Source organism: Sceloporus occidentalis, unplaced genomic scaffold (assembly GCF_023333645.1).
Source record: "Sceloporus occidentalis isolate IW3139 unplaced genomic scaffold, rSceOcc1.0.p SCAF_192, whole genome shotgun sequence".
In the NCBI taxonomy this organism is placed as follows: Eukaryota; Metazoa; Chordata; class Lepidosauria; order Squamata; family Phrynosomatidae; genus Sceloporus; species Sceloporus occidentalis.
Window position 1 is genome coordinate 856,907 of NW_028317172.1, and position 20,996 is coordinate 877,902.

General features: G+C 40.9%; 2 protein-coding genes across 2 annotated transcripts in view; one reads left to right on the forward strand and one right to left on the reverse strand.

Annotated features, from left to right (window-relative positions):
- Window positions 1-7,010, forward strand: part of LOC149278371 (ubiquitin carboxyl-terminal hydrolase 9X-like) — a 57,561-nt gene extending 50,551 nt beyond the window's left edge. Inside the window, exons 43-44 of the mRNA XM_089502053.1 lie at window positions 5,980-6,075; window positions 6,876-7,010. Of these exons, the coding sequence (XP_089358179.1) occupies window positions 5,980-6,075; window positions 6,876-7,010 (231 nt within the window). The remainder of the gene's footprint in view (window positions 1-5,979; window positions 6,076-6,875) is intronic.
- An 11,391-nt stretch (window positions 7,011-18,401) lies between these two features.
- LOC149278372 (large ribosomal subunit protein uL2) lies at window positions 18,402-20,727 on the reverse strand. The gene is made up of 5 exons (XM_089502061.1): window positions 20,590-20,727; window positions 20,218-20,359; window positions 19,378-19,596; window positions 18,876-18,991; window positions 18,402-18,560 (listed from the first exon to the last, which is right to left on the reverse strand). The coding sequence occupies exons 1-5, from the start codon at window positions 20,725-20,727 to the stop codon at window positions 18,402-18,404; spliced, it is 774 nt and encodes a 257-aa protein (XP_089358187.1).
- Between the last annotated feature and the right edge of the window lie 269 nt (window positions 20,728-20,996).

Here is a 20,996-nt window from a genome sequence, read left to right on the forward strand (position 1 = left end):
GGCCCTGATGGGTTGTGAGTCTTCAGTGCTGAGTATCAAAAATGGCACGCGTCAGGGTTGCCCCTTGTCTCCGCTTCTGTTCGCACTGTGCTTGGAACCTCTCGCGGCAGCTATTAGGGCCAGTCCAGATGTTCAAGGGATCATGGTCCACGGAGTCCAGTATAAATTAAGCCTGTTTGCCGATGACATTTTGCTCACGCTAACGAATCCCCAGGTTTCACTCCCCAACCTTTTTCGCCTTCTGACAGACTTTTCTCGCATCTCCGGGTACAAGATAAATGACGCTAAATGTGAGGCGCTGGATGTCAATTTAGAGCCTTCTGTTCAACAGCTCATTGCTGCTAATTTCAAATTTGCCTGGCAGCCGTCCTCCATCACGTACCTGGGAATACGTCTGACCAAGGATTTTGACACATTGTATCATGCCAACTACCCGCCTCTCTTGAGAACGCTGCGATCGGAGCTACGTGTGTGGTCCCGGTACAACATATCGTGGCTAGGGCGTATATACGCTATCAAGATGAACTTATTACCCCGGCTTTTATATCTTTTTCGGGCGCTCCCCACTCCAGTTCTGAAGGATGAGATTGGGGCCTTTCAATCCGCTGTTTTCCAATTTGTCTGGGCCGATAGGAGGGCACGTGTCAACAGGTCTACTATGTTCAAACCTAAACACCTAGGGGGTCTAGCTGTTCCGGACTTCTTCCTCTACTATGTAGCGTCTCGAGTGTCGCAATTGGAGGCTTGGTCATTACCTGCAAACACCCTCCCGTGGGTAGATATAGAACGGTCGTACTTACCTCACCAGCCCCTCGATCAGGTATTGTGGCAGGATCACCCGCTGGCACTCGGCTCTCCCGCATCTGCAGTTGTGTCGACAGCGCTTCGTCTATGGCGGACCTGGAGATTCCGTCTCCGCCTAGCGGGGCCTCTGTCCCCACTCACGCCGCTGTTGTCCAACCCCCTCTTCCCGGAGGGAATGCACCGGTTGTCGTTTCACTGGTGGTCGGAAGCGGGCTTATCTACTCTGGGAGACCTTGTGCGAGGCGGTCGGATGCTTTCTTTTGCCGCGCTACGGGACTCTAAGAATATCCCTACTGCGGAAACGTTTCGCTATCTACAAATTCGGCACTTTATTCGTTCCCTGCTGACTAGGGACAGGATGTCCGCTCCCACAGTGTTTGAACGGCGCTTTATGGCTCGGAAACGACTTAAGGGATCGATTTCAGCGCTCTACTCCAGCTTTATCTCTGTTACCTCCGCCTCTCCTCCTCTATATCGTTCCCAGTGGCATGCTGACCTGCTCACTACTTACCCTGACGACGTCTGGGACTCGGCGGCGACGACTTTGCACAAACTCACGGTCAACACGCTGGTTAAGGAAAGGGCTTATAAAGTCGTTGCGAGGTGGTACACTTCTCCCATGCAACTGTCTCGAATGGTTAGGGGTTCCAGTGATTGCTGCTTCAGAGGCTGCGGTGAACAAGGCACCTATCTTCATGCGTGGTGGACGTGTGGAGTAGTCCAACCTATATGGTCTTCCTTTTCACTCCAGTTGTCGAGTGTTAGCTACCGATGTCCGCTTAACCCCTGAGGTGGCGCTTCTCTTGATGGATGTTCCGGGAGGCACCTTGTCCGCACCAAACCAGCAGCTTATCCATAGGATCTGCGCTGCGATCAAACAAGCTATTGCTAGGAGGTGGAAGGGCGTCCCTCCGACCTTCGGCGAAATTCAGGCTAATATTTGGCATCTCATATGTATGGAGAAGATCACCGCCAAGATCTATGATAATATGTCCAAGTTCGAGTCTATTTGGCAGCCTTGGCTCTCTACGTTTCCGGGCTCTCGCCCGGTTCATGCAATACTTCGGTGGTGACCCGACCTAGCCGGTTTTGCTTTTCTCCTCTCTCTCTGTTCTGTCTCTTTTGTCTCTTTCTTCTTTTTCTCTTCGTCCTTCCCGTCCCTTTTTTCCTTCCCCCTATCATGGGAAGTGTTTGACAGTAGGTTGCTCGCCTTGCCTTACCATGTGTCGGCTCACTGTTTACACCCGGTACCCCCCGGGATCTGGGAGTCGGTATCTGTATCCGTTGATGCATCTAAGTGGCGTTAATCTGCATTTGCCTGCGGTTTTGTAACATGGTACTTGTGCAGTGTTTATGCGTCTCTGATTCCTGCTCAGTAATGCTGTTAACACTTTAGTCTTGTCATTTATTGCTTTTTTTCTTTTTTTTATTCATGTTTAAATGCAAATAAAATACTTTAAACAAAAAAAAAGAACACATTCCGAAGAAACATCTATGTCGGGGAGTTTACTCTCGCTTGTTCCTGGTACCGAAGCCAGACGGCTCCTTTCGTCCAGTTTTAGATCTGAAATCGGTCAATCAGCATATTCCATACCAACATTTTCGGATGGAAACCATCTCTTCAGTGACTCACATAATTCACAAAGGAGATTTTACGGCGTCTCTAGACTTCCAGGACGCCTATCTGCACGTGCCGATAGCAGAAAGATCAAGAAGATTTCTCAGATTTGCAATAAAAACAAACAAAGGCTTAAAGCACTTCCAATTCAGAGCACTACCTTTTTGGCCTCTCAACCGCCCCAAGGGTCTTCACCAAAATCCTTACTCCTTTAGCAGCGGAGCTGAGATTGAAAGGTATAGCGGTGGTTCCATATCTGGACGACTGGCTAATAAAAGCGTCTTCTTCGGCAAAACTCTTAACAGATCTTCAGGACACTATTGCTCTTATCAGAGACCACGGTTGGATTCTAAACGTAGCCAAATCACTTACTTCCAACTACGAAGATAAGATTTCTGGGTTTTCTGGTAGACTCAGTGTCTCTATGTCTGTACCTTCCAGAGGACAAAGCCAAACGTATTCAGCGAAGCGTCACACAGCTACAAACATACCCTCTCTGCACCATCCGAAAGGCTATGAGCATTTTGGGATTACTGACATCTACCATTCCTGCGGTAGCCTGGGCGCAAGCGCGAATGAGACCTCTACAATGGTACATTCTATCCCAATGGTCCGGAAGAGACGAACACCTAGACACAAACATTCTTATGTCTCAGGATGTACTTCAACACCTGGAGTGGTGGAAGGTCAAAATAAACTTAACAAGCGGTCTATCGTTCCAGCCAAAGGAATGGCTTGTAGTCACCACGGACGCGTCCAGAACTGGTTGGGGAGCACATCTCCAGTTTCGCACAGCCCAAGGGAAGTGGTCAACACAGGAGGCACGTCAATCCTCCAATTTGAAGGGAATTGAATGCAGTCTTCAAGGCGCTGGTATTCTTCAAACCGTGGATATCTTGCAAACCGGTGAAGATTCAATCCGACAACGCAACTACAGTAGCCTATATCAACAGACAAGGAGGTACGAGATTATCCAGCCTTCAAAACCTAGGCTCAAAAATTATGCGATGGGCGCAAGAGAATCTGGAAGCAGTTTCGGCTGTCCATATCAGAGGTCGGAACAATAAACTCGCAGACGACCTCAGCAGAAACAGATGCTCCCAGGCAGAATGGTCACTTCACCCGTCTGTTTTCCAAGAGTTGGTTGCAAAAGTAGGCTTGCCAGAAGTCGATCTCATGGTGACAAGATTAAATCGAAAAGTATCCCTTTTTGCCTCTCTTTACAAGATGGACTACCCTCCGTTTCTCGATGGTCTGGAGATCAAGTGGCGGTTCAATCTGGCGTACATTTTTCCGCCGATCTCTGATTCCTCAAGTGATTCTCAAGATCAAGACGGACAAGGCGAGGGTACTGGCAGTTCTCCCTTTCTGGCCAAACCGCAGTTGGTTTTCAGACCTTTGCCAACTTTCGATAAATCATTGGGAGCTTCCGCTATCTCCAGACATCATGGAGAACAAGGGGATTCAAATTGACGGCTTGGCTGCTGCAAGGCTAATCCTGAAAGATCAGGGTATAGACTCCATCATGGCTAATCTCCTTTTAGGTTCAGTCAGACCTTCCACGGCCACTATTTACCTAAGAACTTGGAGGAAATTTCTAGAATGGTGTCAGTCTCACGACTTACAGGCTTCACCTCCGTCCATGCCGGTCATTCTGCACTTTTTGAATCAGGGATTTGAAGCAGGCCTCAAGGTGGCAACACTTAAAGGTCAGATTTCTGCTCTCAGGCATTTTTTACTTGTCGATTTAGCATCGGATCGTTTCATTCGAAGATTTGTTAAAGCCATCATGATTAAAAGACCGCCAGTTAGATACTTTTTTCCACCATGGGATATCACCTTAGTTCTCAAAGCTGTGTTCTGCGCCATTTGAGCCTCTTCAAGAAGTCTCCCTCAAGTTCCTCTCCTTAAAAACAGCGTTTTTGGTTGCTATCACATCAGCACATCGTATTGGAGAGCTCCAGGCTCTCTCAGCCTCGGAAGATTTTCTCATTTTTCATCAGGACAAGGTAGTTCTGTATCCCAGGTCATCCTTCCTTCCGAAGGTGTTATCTCAAGCTAATATTAACCAACCTATAGTCCTTCCAACGTTTTACCCGAATCCTACGTCATCACAAGAAAACGACTGGCACACTCTGGATGTTAAGAGGGCTCTTTCTGTTTATTTGCAGCGCACTTCTGCCTTTCATTCATCTGATCATCTCTTTCTTCAGTTCCATGGCAGGTCTTCAGGCCGCGCAGTGTCGGTCTACATTAGCCAGATGGCTCACGGACGCCATCCGTCTGGCCTGTGACTCCTGTGGTATGGTTCTTCCGTCCCAGATTAAGGCACATTCCACGAGATCCATCGCGGTTTCCTGGGCTTCCAGATCATCAGTCTCTCCGGAAGAGATTTGTAAGGCAGCTATACTTGGTCCTCCTGGAATACTTTCATTAGACATTACAGACTGGACATTTCCTCTGCCTCAGAAGCGGTGTTTGGGCGGCAGGTTATTCACACCGTTAATCGCTAACTCCCTCCCTTTTTGTTTTGGGGGATCTTGATATATCCCGCCGGTACTGCCACTATACGCCGGGAAAAACAGTAATTTTTACTTACCGTAAATTCTCTTTTCCCCAGTATAGTGGCAGTACGTGTTTCCCTCCCAAGTTGTGTTAATAAAGTACGTTTTGTTTTTTTCTACTGTATGGTCCTCTTGTTGTTAACTGACTTGCGGGCGCCGGTAAGTACGGTTAAAGGGTAAGGGGGGCGGAGCTTAACCCTTTATCTTTTTATTTTTACATGCATTATATCCGCTGCCCACTACAGTTGTCACCTTTCTAGCCCGAACTTGCATCACTAAGGTAGCCCTTTGAGCCTGAGCTGGCATCATAAGCATTGCACTTGAAGTCAGAGTAATTGAAATCAATGGGAATGCTTTATGTGTGTGCAAGTTAGACCACTAGAAATCGTGCACAAGCCAGAACTGGAGCATAGTATTAGGTCTAATGCATAAAGTGGAGTTCTAATGAATCCCCTCCATTTATTTTAAACGGGAGAAACGCTCAGCTTTAGAATGCATGAAAGTCAGTAATGTTTCTCTTTGGTGCTGCCCTAGGTCTGACCCAGTGCAGGGTCCTTCAGCACCCCCTCCAGGTGTCTCTGTCCTTACTGCTGTCCTGCAATGAAATTCTTTCCTTGGACAAGCAGATTTCTTTAACATTTCCATGAACAGCTCAGTGTGCTATTTGAGCTGGGAAAGCCATCCAAACGATGCAGATAATGGAGGTTTATAGGAAGAAAATTAAAATTGTTTTAATGCTAAACTATATTACTCCATAAAACACTGTTAAAGGGGAAAATATGTTTGTATTAAGTATTTCGGTCTGTTAGACCATTCAGTTTTGAGTTTAGCCATCTGCTGGTCTTGGCTGCTAGGTCTGTAACTAAGGTTATACATAATGGTAGCACCTTTTCTTACTAGAGGAGTCTTAAAGATTTGTTAACTGGTAACTGTTTTGAGTCTGAACTGGTAAATATGCATATGACAAAAAATCGACTCTTGCAAACTTTATAGGAGCCAGATGACCAAGATGCCCCTGAGGAACATGAATCCTCCCCACCTGAAGATGCCCCATTGTATCCCCATTCGCCTGGTTCCCAGTATCAACAGGTATAAGGAGACTTTTTTTTTATTTTGTTCTTTAAAGCAATACCGTAATTTATCCTAAATGCTAAATCCAAGGCTTTGGTCAAAAAAAAATGTGAACGGTTTTTCTAGATCTAACCCTGAGTCCTCAGCATAAAGTCATCTCTGTTGAATTTTACTTGACGTAAAGAACACATGCTTCTCTTTGACATTCCCAATATGCATAGTTTGCAGTTCAGTGTGCTGTAAAACTTTTCTTAGGGAGGCTTGCCATTTATCAAACAAGTTTTGTTTCAGAAGTTTGTGTTTTGCAGTTGAGATTTTTCATCTCTCTCTCCCCTGCCCCTTACTGTGCATGTCATTTGCCTTTTTTCCCTGGTTCACTTTGCATGTACCTTGCATCGTTGGAGTTGGTAAAATGTATGTCAAACTGCTTTTGTCTGTATGCATAACCCTCTTTACAATTTGTACAGAACATATTACCTGCGTTTTTTATTTTGTTCTACATATATTAATGGTGCAGTGTATCTATTACCAACCTGTCCCATAGCAGTGCATTTCCGCGCATGCCATCCATTCTACAGAGTGCTTGCAAATTGGTTTCTTATATGCCCTCCCCATATGTTAGCAGTTTCTATGGTAATCACGCTCAAATAATGGCAGGTCCTAACACTAGTGGATACATTAATATACTGGGGAAACTGTTTAATAATGTTTACTATAGACCCTCGTAATACAGATTTTAAACAAATATTTTGTTTGCAAACTTAAGTCATTAACCTAAAATCATGTTTCTGCTGCTTACATTTTTTTTATCCTTTCAGAATAACCATTTGCATGGACAACCATACACGGGCCCAGCAGCACATCACATGAACAACCCTCAACGGACAGGCCAACGAGCACAAGAAGATTTTGAAGGCAGTGAAGAAGTCCCCCTGATTCAAACAAAAGAGTAGTGAAATACACATAATCATTTTACTTAACCCCTCCGAGACTGTGCACCCAGGCCTTACCTTTCTTTGTGTCTGGCTAATATTTAAAAATAGAAAAAAAACTATTCCTAATCAACTTGGAGTGAAAATCCTATTCACTGTCTTATCTGCAGAAAGTTGCTGTCAATATATAACCCGCCTGCAGTGGAAAGTGTATAGTGTTTTGTAATAAACGGCCTGATGCTAATGTGTAAATGGCAAAGGTGTACATAGTATATTAATGTTTGACTGTTAATTCTAAAGCAAGATTTTTTTTTTCTTTTTTAATTTTGGGGTTTATTGAAATTCACAGATTTACAAAAAATGAAAAACAAACAAAATCTCAAAAAAGAAAATCACCAAACCTTTGGTTTTCTTGAATTGTCTACAAGATTTTTTTTTTCTGCCACATGGGTCGTCGGATATTGACAACACAAAAGAAGCTACACTTGCCCTCGCCAGCCATAAGTGGTTCATTGTTCTTTGCCACATTACCACTTTTAAATGGAGCATTTTGATGCCTGGTAACCTTTTAATTATTTCAATGATGTGGACAAGTGGTGGTGTAACATCTCGTTCTAGATATTCTTTTTGATTGCCTTTCTTTTTTTGGGAGGGGGTGTCTTATTTTTGTAACATTAGCATGGCTTCCCACCAGATCAGTGTAGCCAGGTTTAGGGGTTTGGAAGAAGGGTTGTTGAGGATGGTGATGCCATGATTGCAAAACAGTTGCACTGTTCAGGTTTTATTTCGGGGGTTCCCTTTATGGGTAGGAGGGGAATGTTTTTTTTTTTCTTTTCTTTTTTTTTTTTCTTCATTCTAGATTACAGTTGAAATGGAAATAGAAGAGACGTTGAATGGAACGGAGTTGCACATATTCCCATTCGTAATATTTGAGAATTGCCTGTGGGTGGGATACAGAATACTTAGGCTTCAATAATAAATATAAGAAGTGGGGGAAAGTATAATTAAATAAAACACAGATATGCAAATATTAACTATGCGGGAATCTCTAAAGCATAGTCAAATGGTATTTTGTGTGCTTGTTTGTTCCTTTGGTTCCTTATTCTACAGATATGTCATACACTTTTCCTTCTATAACACCTCAAAGTAGAAGGCCTACAACTTTACATTATACCTGTGAATACCATTACCCGGGTAAAAATTTGGTGGTATTTGCTTTGTAGAACAGTTCTACTTGAAATTAGAATTGGCCTGTAGCCCATACTCCATACTCTATGGTGAATATTTAATATTAGAAGTAGGGTCTGAATAGACGATAAAACTACTGGTTAGCCGACTGCAGTTTTTCTTCAGTTCCTGGAGTCCATGACAAAATGTTTTATTAATTTCAAGGAAAGCATCAGTAAATACTGTATTTAAAGGAAAATTGGTAACTTGAATGTGTTTTTTTTTTTGTTTTTTTTTTTTTGTTTTGTTTTTGAAGCTTGTCTCAAAAAAACCAAATACCCCATCAAAACAGATACAGCCCACCCTATAATATTTAAATATTTTGCTGTTTTATTTTATAGAAATTATTTTGCTGAATTCACAAATAGAATTTGATTTAAGAAGAAATAAATTGTCCTGTTGTGTGTTCTTTATAACCCACTGATCTTTTATTTTTTTTTAACCGGTCAAGCACAGCTTATTAAAAGAGTTATGGAACTTGTACTCACATCTGCTGGTATAACTGATTGCCCACCCCCATTGCTATTATTTATCCTGGACGTCTAACACTTGTGTACAGAACTGACATTCAATCATATGTGGCTCAGATTTTAAACAATAATGGGTCTATATGGTCATATTTATATATGGTTCACAGTAACCATTTTTTTTTCCCTCCCTGATTGTATTTATATTTTTTCAAATGCCTAAGTGTAGCAATAATTAGATGCCTGTAGCTACCTTACAACATAATATTAGGAGGATGGTGCTATACTGAAAATCGCCAACAACCTAATTGTTTGATGTCATCAGGGCTGTCTTTACAACATGGTAAAAAGAACAATTGCTTGGGGCTCCATCAATCTCATAGTCCCTTTCACAGCTACCCATTTCATTATCTTAAGCTATTTTTTTGTTGACCTGGCAGACAACCTTTTATTAGAGCAGATAAACGGTAAGAAATAAACTTAAGGTAGAATAAATCTTCTCAGTCTCAGGTGCATTATCCCATAACAGCGCACTTCTGTTTTGGAAAGCTTTGTGTGTGTGTGTGTGTGTGTGTGTGTGTTTCACAGGCTTTTTAGTGCCTGCGTTGGTAGGTCATTTAGAAACTCTACCAATCAAGGTAGACATGGTTAGAAATGTGAACAAACCAAAAATGTATGGGGCGCAGGTGCATATAAAGGGAAAAAAGAACACAATATAGTGTAGATGGTATGTCCAATATAGTGATGAAGTGATATATTGCACTCAGAAATAAAGGTGATTCAAACCCATTAGCATGGAATATGTAAAAATCTTTTAATATTCTTCGTAAAAAATCTAGAAAAACTAAAAATGGTGCAATATCTCAAGGTAAGATACAAGTGTACCAATAAGAATGCACTCACAATTTTTCATGCACAGAAGTGCATATGCAGGTGTTTGATAGAAAAGGCCACCAAAAGGTAGGATGTGATGAAGTCCAATTGAGTCTTTCAACGCGTTTCGCCCCTTGGGCTTCCTCAGGAGATCAATCGGTAAAATAATCAGCAATCCGGCTTGCTGATATATTGCAGGAGATCAATCGGTAAAATAATCAGCAATCCGGATTGCTGATTATTTTACCGATTGATCTCCTGCAATATATCACTTCATCACTATATTGGACATACCATCTACACTATATTGTGTTTCTTTTTTCCCTTTATATGCACCTGCGCCCCATACATTTTTGGTTCGTTCATATTTTTTTTTACACTTTGAGGAAGTGTCGTTTGGGCAGCTGCAGTCAATTTTTGGGAAGTATTTTGTATATTGATCTATTCATTTTTTTTACCCTTTATTTACTACACTTCACTATAGTAGCATGTAATTTTTGGTTTATTCACGGTGTTATACATGGTTAGAAATGTGAAATCTTGAAGCCATGGGAAAAATTTGTTTTTCCGGCAAAAAATAGATTTAAAAAAAAAATTCTAAAAAATTTAGGGTGGAGTAGTTTTACAAATTTGAAATTATTTTATTACTCTGGAAACATGAAATGCAGTGTATATAAAGGTATCATGCTTGAAATACAGCTTATTCGGTAAACTAAATTTGCTTTTTAAAATGTTATTTGTTGTTGCAAATGAAACAAGGTCTGTTTACATTAAGAACATTTCAACTATACATGAGACCAGATAACCCCTACTTTCCCTCAAATGCAACAAAATCAATGAAGAAGTAATCAACACAAAAAAACAAAACCTCCTCTAATCCCGCATGGATTGGGCGGAGAGAGTGATCAGTCGCCCAATCAGATTTGCACTAATTGCAAATGGAAAAGTTAAGTAATTAGCATTATTTTTGCCAGTCTGATGTGGACACATTGCATCATAAAAGTCTTTATGTAATACTGTTTGAATGCCATGTCATAAACATTATTAATCATTGTAACACTCCATTTGTTTACATTTTAACGGGAAAAAACCCAATTTTTTCAAAGCCTTCCGCCCGCCCCCCCCCCCCCCCGCCTTCCCATATTAATTGTTTAGCTTAGTTAAAGGTACTGTCTGAATGTTTAACCATATAAATACTAACCAGAAACCTTTTTTAAGAAGCTTATTTTAATTCCATTGTAATAACCTATCTGCGCCAAGCTTTTGTGTCATGGGAATTAAATCATCCCAGTCAAAAAAAAAAAAAATGACATGAATTAGTTCTGGAAATGAGTTGGGCATTCAGCGGTACTGCAGGTATTTGTAATCCTGCAATCAGTTAGAACCAATGCTCTCATATAGCGTTTCAAAATTAAACCACCTTATGAAACTCACTAAAAAAAAATTATTTTTTTTTTTAAATCAAAAATATATTTTTCATGCAATTATAGGAGCAGTCAGTAGTAGATTGTCCCTCTGTCAGATGCATTTTTCAATTTGATATTCTAAATTGGTGTAATGGTAGGTATTGGTCAACCTTTAAAGGAGAATATAAAAGTAATATAAATAGATAAGATAATTGTTACATACTATAAAAGATCCTGCTGGATTCATCTTGTTGGCAGTAGACATACCAGACGTGAAAAATGTCATGGTGTTTCAAATGGCAAACAAAAATTGCTGTATTGGTGCATAGATAATCTGTTTCTGCAATTCAGGAAGTATTTTTAATCTCTTCAAACATGCAAAAATAATTCATAATACATCAACCAAGTGACCAGACAGATTGTCTTCCTGACATGAAGCCTAGCCAAGTGGGTATGCAATGAGTTCGATGTCCAATCCTAACCCACGTAAATTCACCAAATGTAAAAGAATATAGCTTCAATAATGAAACCGAAATCATTCGGATAGTGTATAAATACTGCTAAAAATATTTACTACAAACAATATGTGCATGAAAGGCTGCTGGTAGTGGCAAAGAATGTTAAAATTAAGACTGCATGGGATTTGTGATCTCCAATCCTGCACTTAACTATACATTCAGCCCTAGTTAACTTTGCTGGATGAAGACCTTGGCTGGAATTTTCTAATATGTAATTAAATCTGAGATTTTATGCGTAATACAGAACCAGCTCGGTCCTTCTGGAAACTTGCCAGGGTTGACCCTTTATAGCGATGGGAGGGGTTGAAATCACAACTCTTGCAAACATTCCAAACATCTTGTCCTTTAGTGAATAAACACAAGCCTTGCTAATTTGGGCATGGAGGAAGCAAAATCTATTTTAAATGTGTTTTTATTGGAATTTTACATAGCAATCAAACAATCAAAACATAATAGAAATGCAAAAAAATATTTTCAAGAACAACCCTTCCCAAATCTGCAGTTCTTGACTTCTACTGATAATCTGTTGGTTGCGTTGTCAACATATTCTGCGTAAAGAAGGGGTGGAGAAACGTATACAAAAAGATAAAGGTGAGGACAAAGAGTCTCTGGAACACCTTAGCTCTTATCCGTTGCGAATTATCCCTTTACTAAATTAATGATTGATTTCCTCTGATGCCAAGAATTCCATCCAACCAAGTAGCACTATTTACTTCTGATCAGGAGCTGATTTGGCCAACTCCTCCGGCTCCCTAATATCTCTAACTTTCTGAATCCGCTCCGCAGGGCCGCTTTTGCCGTTCAATAAACTGGAAAGAAATACATACCATCATTTAATAAAGCCCTAGTTAGAGAGCCTTTATACACAGAAATCACCTGGGGAGTATGATGGAGGAGGTTCCACAAGTCAAAATGTCTTCCTAAATGATTGAATTACTGGGCAGTCGAACTCTGACAGGGCCCCGGATCTCCAGCTTCCGAAGTGAAAACTCTATACCAAAATGATAACATTTTAGGGTAAATCAATGTTTATTAGAGTTTTCAAATATGTGGGATACAGAAAAGAAAAGGGAGGGGCGGGATGATAAAATGTTATATGCATTTTGCTGAAACCTGGTGGCAACAGAACACTTCTTGGCCAGTAGGAATACTTTTCTCCACTACTGTTCAGTCAGTAAGACTAAGAGATCTTTCTACTTCCAAGAAACATCCAAATGCATAATAGGTCTCTTAACAGTACTCAAACAATGGCCTTATGGGACCCCAGTCGGTTGCTGCTGCAAAGGTACCCCTCCAATATCAAATAGGAAAAATAAAAGCGGAGCAGATAGCCCAGAAGCTTAAATTTTTTTATGTCTTCCCATTTCCAGGCAAGGGGAGCGGGGAGTGTAGAGTGTAGATGGGGAGCGTAACAGTTGGTGTAATATCGACATGCTCCTCAATGAGATGGTAGGCTGCACACACAAAGATTCAGTTTAGTTCTAAACCTGATAGAATGTAGACTTCAACATCACATGGGGAGTCTGTTAATTCATCCCGCTACATTAATGCTAGGAGATAGGAAGCATTCCACCTCCATGTCTATGGACAAATATCCTTTCGGTATATGCAGTGGCAAGAACAATTAAGTGAACCTTTTGGAATTTCCAGCATTTATGTATAAATTTGTCTTAGAATAGTATCTTTATCTGAGTTACAAAAATGTTCTTGTCCATATTGAATACATCATTAACCCCTTAAGTACCAGGCTGTTTTTCACTTTTTGTATCCTTTGGGACGAGGCTGTTTTAACACTATTGTGGTGCTCGTGTTTAAACACTTTTTCTCACTTTTATTTGAAAAATCTTTTACTCACCCTTCAAACCATTTTTTTTTAAAACTAGAAACCTCAAGGTACTTCAAATGCTGGTATTTTACCCCTTTCCATGCATGATATTCTAGCACCAGCCTTTCCCAAAGTTTGTGGTGATAATTTGTTTTGTATTTTTTTCACACAAATTGTAATTCAGGTATAAATATATTGCTCCAGGTATACGTCACTATCAAATAACACCCCAATATGTGTTCAGCAACATCTCCTGAGTACTGTGATACCACTTCATGGATGGGTTTGTCTGGTGTTTGGAGGCTAAAAGGCCAAATTTGGGAAGTGCAACCCCCCCCATTTTGGTCAGTGTGTGCCTATGCCCTATCTTTGAACCCCACCACTCCAATTTAACCCATCAAACCATTAATTTAAAAAAAAAAAAATAGACATCCCTTGGGTATTTGAAATGCTTTTACTTTAACTCTTTCAATGTCAAGATTTTTGGGAAGATACAGAGCTAGTTTTAGCACAGGCTCATAATAATAAACTTTATTTTTTTATTTTATTATTTTTGGACTTTTGTTCGGTGTTGCTGAATGCCACATTATCGAGGCATTTCAGAGACACCATTGTTGATCGCCTCCTAAACTTTTAAAACGGGTGTCTGCCGCTATACAGTGTATGGCGGATGTTAATGCCCTGGGGAGGGGCCAAACATGGCCCTTGATGCCGATCTTGGTGTTGCTGAATGCCTCGACATCGAAGCATTACAGCAACACCGTTTAAGCCAAGAAAATGATCATAGCTCACTTTCTAAGCTTGTTTAATGAAATGACGACCCGTTTTTGTCTGAGGTGCCTATGCCGTCATTGGGCGTTAAGGGGTGAACACCTAAACTAATCACTTCAACCAAATCTAATTGGAGTCAGGTAATACGAAACCTGTAGTCCTATCAATGAACAAACACCGAAAAATAATTACCTGCGCACTATCCCAAACACCTGTGCTTATACAGACAAATGGAGGTTTTTAGTTTCACTCCAATGGCCATTAAAATGGAAGCTTGCCTGCCACGTCACGGCAAACCTCTTAGGCGAGTCCTACACTATACAATTCACCTCGCTGCTGTGAGCTAAAGGTAAAAATCTCTAATGAGACAAAGAGGTCAGCCAAGTCAGCCAGTACATGCTGAAACCTAGCTAGCTGCCCCCCTTGTCTATGGATGCTGCTAGCAGTATGGGGTCTGCACATCACTTACAGCCACCCTGTACCAGCATGTACTGGCTGTCTGCGTATGATAGGAGTTGTTAGCAATCACACTCCTATCATGCCAAGTCATATTGCTAATTTTTTTGTCCAATTGTGGTGTGTTACCTACTTTTATAAAATATATGAGTTTTTATTATTATTTTTAAAGGTGGGGGGTCATTTTCGTTTTTTTGCTAAGTGAACTGTGAATGTTTTGGTCCAGAATTTTCATTTTAGTGCATCCCTAGAATAAATAGAACTATTTAATTTTTACTTATCTAGAATCCTGAATTTGTAGTCACAAATCAGAAATCAGTGAGAGGAAAAGTAAAGGTTTTGTGTCAATTACTTTATTTTAATCTGCATATTTTATTAAAGGCCATATTTTCTCACAGTGAAAAATGAGTACGGCCCGCGCACGTATACAATTCTGATGAAGTGGCCCACTGCAGAAAAAACAGTGAGAAAGGGGGGTAGGGAGAGGGTAGCTAGTGAGAAGGGGGCGGTAGGGAGAGGGTAGCTAGTGAGAAGGGGGCGGTAGGGAGAGGGTAGCTAGTGAGAAGGGGGTGGTAGGGAGAGGGTAGCTAGTGAGAAGGGGGCGATAGGGAGAGGGTAGCTAGTGAGAAGGGGGTGGTAGGGAGAGGGTAGCTAGTGAGAAGGGGGCGATAGGGAGAGGGTAGATAGTGTGAGAAATGGGGAGATTTTTAGGGGTTCCTACGCCCATGGCTGCCACCCAAGAATGATGGGAGTTTGAGCGTTTAGTGTTTAAGTCCTATCAATGAACCAGGATTGGAGGTGTGTTTTAGAGCTACTTTGATATAAAAAGATACTCAGACATTTTGGGCTTGAAAGGGTTACAAAGAAATCTCAAAAAGTTTGAAAAAACACATCCACAGTATACAGTTAGACAAACTGTTTATAAATGGAGATCATTTAGTACTATGGCTACTCTCGCTACTGGATGCCCAGCCATGGTGACTCTAGGGCACAACAAAGAGTGCTTAATGAGGGAAAAAGGAACACTGGTGTAACAGCTAAATGCATTTAGAAATCAATGGAACTGGTTAACATCTCTAAATCGCCTAAATAGCACATGGGGCAGAATGACCAGATTTGAGAAAATTGGTTTTGAAATAGCAAAACGCTACTTGTACTTCTTACCCTTTAACTTGCAAAAATAAGCATAAAAGCATTGTGTATTTCTAAACTCAGGACAAATCTATTTAGCAGGTTTTTTCATTAGCTTTTGCAAACATCCTACCTCTGCTATGCTTGCCTCAAACAGCCTGTCTCTGCTGTCTTTGCCCCACTTACACATCCATGCTATCATACTCATTAATTCACTCATTCATGGACACTCATTTAGAAAAAAACATTAATTCACACATCACCCCTTATCTCAACTGCAGATTTGTCTGTGGTTCTTGCAGACTTCTGTATGGCCCGCAACTTACCTCTGTATTGCTCACACGCTGCGAACAGCTTCTCTTTTACTGCCCAAAGGAAGCGGAACGCATGCTTCCCATATAGACATACCAAGTTCACTGCTTACCAGCACCTACTGCAATCAATAATTCAGATGGACTAAAAGATAGGAGCTTGACTCTCCTTGCGCAGGTGTGTGCCTTTGTGCTGACAAAGTTTGACAGGTAAGCACCTTTTCAGGTGTCAGCAGCCTTATATATATTTTATTTAACAAGAAGCCCTAGTTTAAAACTCGAAGGTCAGAGGTAATGTATTAAAGTTTTACTTTACAGAGAGGATGGTAGATAAATGGAACAGCTTCCCTTCAAAATTGGTAGAGATTAATACAGTGAGGGAATTTAAACACACACTAGAGAGGCATAAACCTATCCTGAACCTAAGACAAGATCAAGGACTGATTAAGGTTTGAGTCTTTACATCCGGAGAAATGGGCAGACTAGGTGGGCCAAATGGTTCTTATTTGCTGTCAAATTCTCTCTCTTTTTCTACGTTAGCCCGATAATATTTATTAATTTGGATTAAAGAATCCATGGGATAGGGAAACGTGCTACTGCTCGTTGTGCCACAGAAAACGTTTTTGCCAAGTTGTAGTAAGGTAAAGGGGGAAGAAGTACCACCACATATGGGATCTGTGGTTGGCCGCCATCCAGGTTTTTTATGGTCCGCATTCTAATAGTTGGAAACTCACCCAGAGACTCCATTAACTATTATTAATAAAGAATTTTGAGAGCTGCTGCCTCTCTATCCTAATTTAGAGATATACTTCGCCTTATGCAAGGTTGATTGGTTTAAAAGTAACAAATATCCTAAAAACAAAAATGAACGCATAAAAAGCTAAATATGTATTAATGTATTAAACCCATTTACGTTTAATATGTATTTTTTGGCAATTTATGAAGTGCAGATTCCATTTTCTGCTTCTCAAAGGAGTCTGGATAACATCAATCCAGTCTTAGATGCTGGAACTAAGGGTTGGTATTGCTTTGGTTTACAAAAACAGTGTCTACAAAACTGGTAGATCTCGATACTTACCATATTTGCTCGATTACAAGACGACGCCGATTATAAAATGACCCCCCAAAATCTGAATATAAGACGACCCTATAGGAAAAAAGTTTTACCAGTAAATGGTAATTCATGTAAACTATGTGAACAATTTTTTTTAATAAAAGCTATGATTGAGAAAAATATATTTTTATTTCAACCTGCCCCCCCAGTTATGCACATCTGCCCCCTGGCTTGCCACTCTGCCCCGGCACTCTGCCCCAGAAATGTCATACCCCCTATATGCCACTGCACCCCATGATATGCGTTCTAACCCTCTAAATGCCACTGCGCCCCATGATATGCCTTTTGACCCCCTATATGCCACCCTGCCTCCAGAATTGCCTTATACCCCTATATGCCACTCTGGCATTTAGGGAGTTAAAAGGCATATTATGGGGCAGAGTGGCATATAGGGAGGTATAAGGCATTTCTGGAGGCAGAGTGACATTAAGCGGGTTAAAAGGCATTGCACAGAGCACTCTGCCTCCAGAAGTGCCTTATGCCCCCCATTTAAAACTCCCTCCCCTCCTCCAAACTTACCGGAGCTTCTGAGTCTCCGGTGCGTAGTCCGGGCAGCATGCAGAGCTCTACGCAATTCGCGTAGACAACTTCCACTGCAGCCGGGAGGAGGTGCGGTTAGCGGCGGGGTTGTCTGCGTCCATCGCGCAGACCTTCCCCGGCTGTCAGAGATCACGGGGAACTTCGATCTGACAGCCAGGGAAGGTCTGCGCTACGGACACAGACAACCCCCACCGCTAACCGGACCTCCTCCCGGCTGCAGCGGAAGTTGTCTACGCAAATCGCATAGAGCTCTACACGCTGCCCGGACTAAGCACTGGGGACTCAGAAGTACCGGTAAGCGTGTGTGTGTGTGTGGGGGGGGAAGACAGGAGGATCCAGCGTTGGAAATTGTTACCCGTGGCACTGGGATTAACCCACTAAAGCAGAGTTTACTGTTCCAACTAACACCATCAATATAAAATAAGGGTCACTTCAAGGCAGATTCATCTGGACCTGTATAATATAACTCACAATAACCATGATGTGGTTAATAACCAGTAAATAATTGTCATTTGAGCTGTAGTAAGGGTCAAATTGCCTGGTTCATCAGTACAACAGAATCTGACCAAAACAAGTCTCTTAAGGAGGTGAAAAATGAGTGGACACAAGAAAAAAGTGACTGATTTATATGTATCAAACCAATGTGTTGACCTGGATAATTTAATCTTCATAGAGGTAGGATTATAATATATATTCACGCCAAGTAATCTACAGAGACAGTACACAAAATTAGTTTTATACAGTTTATTGTGTAAATTACGTAGACACAGACTTTAGTTCTCTTTTTCCTGCACAGTCTTTGTGCCACGCAGACGACCAGTACGACGAGCGGCAATAAGACCAACTTTACGTCCAGCTGGAGCGTCTCTTCTGATTGTTGAGGGTTTACCAATGTGCTGATGGTTACCACCACCGAAGGGATGTTCTACAGGCTATAAGAAAAACATAATTAATATGGCATATTTAACTTTGGTTTTGTATACAATAGGCAGTGATTTCTTTTTATAATCTATATTGATGGCCTGTTCAACCACCACTATTTATGTCTGTGATTTTCACTCATATGTTTAGTTTCTCCATAACAATAAAATGAAGAATGTAGCTAGGTAAATACCAATAACGAAATCTATTCATAATATACGTGTTCTTGTTCCATGTATAGCGTACATATTAAGAGAAAATACACGGACCAATAAGAGGTCCAAACAGATCACAAAATACGGTTTCGGGTAAGGTGAAAAACTTACGTTCATAGCCACACCACGGACACGTGGCCAGCAGTTTCTCTTGGCCTTGTATTTATGGTAAGCACGACCTGCCTTCAGAATGGGTTTGTCAATACGACCACCACCAGCAACAACCCCTGTAATAAAGGATATATTAATACAGTGTGGCAAAAGTCAGGTTGTGAAGTACTGCATGAACTACACTGTAACTAGGTTAACGCAGATTAAGTGTGCAACAAGCAACAATTTAAGAGCATAACCTTTATGGTAGAAAGTTTAAATATGTCTACACAAACCTTGCCACATTGGCAATTTAAAAGATGACACATTAATTCAACTTGCTGAAGTATACAACAAATGCATCCCACAATGTAGGGGAGAAAAGGCTCATATGTTAACCCTAAATACTCACTACCCTGCCAGAGTTACCAATAGGGCAAGGAAAAACAATGCCTACGCAGAAGCCATGACAGATGGAAGGCTGGTCACACAAGTGTATGTACTTCAGCATTTTTGTACCCACCAACAACTGCTCTGTTTGCAGAAGAAATGACCTTCTTAGATCCAGAGGGCAGCTTTACTCTGGTTTTCTTGGTTTCAGGATTGTGGGAGATGACAGTAGCATAGTTGCCAGATGCCCGGGCCAGTTTACCACGATCGCCTGGCTTTTCTTCTACGCAGCACACAATGGTACCTTCTGGCATGGTTCCAACTGGGAGGACATTGCCAATATTAAGCTGAGCTAAAAAAAGAAACAAAAAGTAAAAAATTTGATATGAAACAAGGCTAAACCCATTATTCTTCACCAATAAGAACATTGGTATTTCCAACAATCTTGAATTAATGATTGTACAGGGAGGTGAAGGATATATTTACATAATGACAAACTATGTGCTGCCAGCTAGTAGAATCCCTAGTAATTGTCATTTTTTACTGCAGACATTTTATTCAATGATTTAAACAAATTGTTTCTGTTCCCTCAAACGTCTTACACACACACACTGTGTGAACAGAAAAGCATTTTTATGTATTATATGACACAAAAAGGATGACATGACAAAAAAGGCACTGAGATTTTCGAGTGAAAACATATCCAAGGCCTTTCAACAAGAAAAGTATCTTGCATGTTAGAAATGACAGCCTTCAAACTCAGGTTTCATTTACACCAAGTAACCTGAAGAACACCAGTTGATACTAAACAAGATCACCACAGCAGCCATTCCTCTCCAATTAAAAGACACGCATCAAAATAGCACTTTTTGAGATACTACAACACTTACAAAGACGAATACAATTATGTAAAATCTCTCCCAGAAACTTTGGATGTACAACTGAAGCAATTTGCTTTAAGTTCTTAATATACCTTTCTTGCCACAGTACACAAACTGTCCGGTATGGATACCCTCCGCTGCAATGAACAGTTCAGTCCTCTTCTTGAACCTATAAGGATCACGAAATGCAACCTTGGCAAGTGGTGCACCACGGCCTGGATCATGGATAATGTCCTGAAATAATAAGAAGGCTTTAGGTTAGGAGGCTATCACAGTAGCAATTAGGTAATGCAGCAAGTATATATATGCGAAATACAGAAGAATATGCATGGAGAAAGATGGTCAAGAGCACAAAACTAAATCAGACATTTAAGCCAAAGCAAGAAAGGGGGGCTGCACTTGAAGCAATGAAGCTGTCAAATGCATCTGCCAAGAAAACATACATAAAACAAGTGGTCACTCACTTTTACAATACCCTTGATGTAGCCATGCCTTTCAGCAAAGTCGATAGCCCTGAGCTTGGCAGCACCCTTTCTGTGCTTGACGTGGGCCCTGAAAACAGAGCCTGCACCTTTTCTCTGTCCCCTTATCACACGTCCCATTGTGCACTAGAAACGAACAGTAAAAGAAGAAAGTGTCAATTAGCGACCATACTAAAATGCATGCTTTACGTATAAGAACTATTTATCCTGAAGTCTTTGTAAACAGGGGCATTACATTTAAAGTATAATAGCCACAGATGAACTATAGCATTCTGTACAAAATCCTGCTGGATCAAGCCAAACTAAACGATAAGCTTTACATGATATCTAAAAGCCTTTCTACAAGTTATTAAGTACACTGATCTTATTGATTTGATTCTAATAAATAT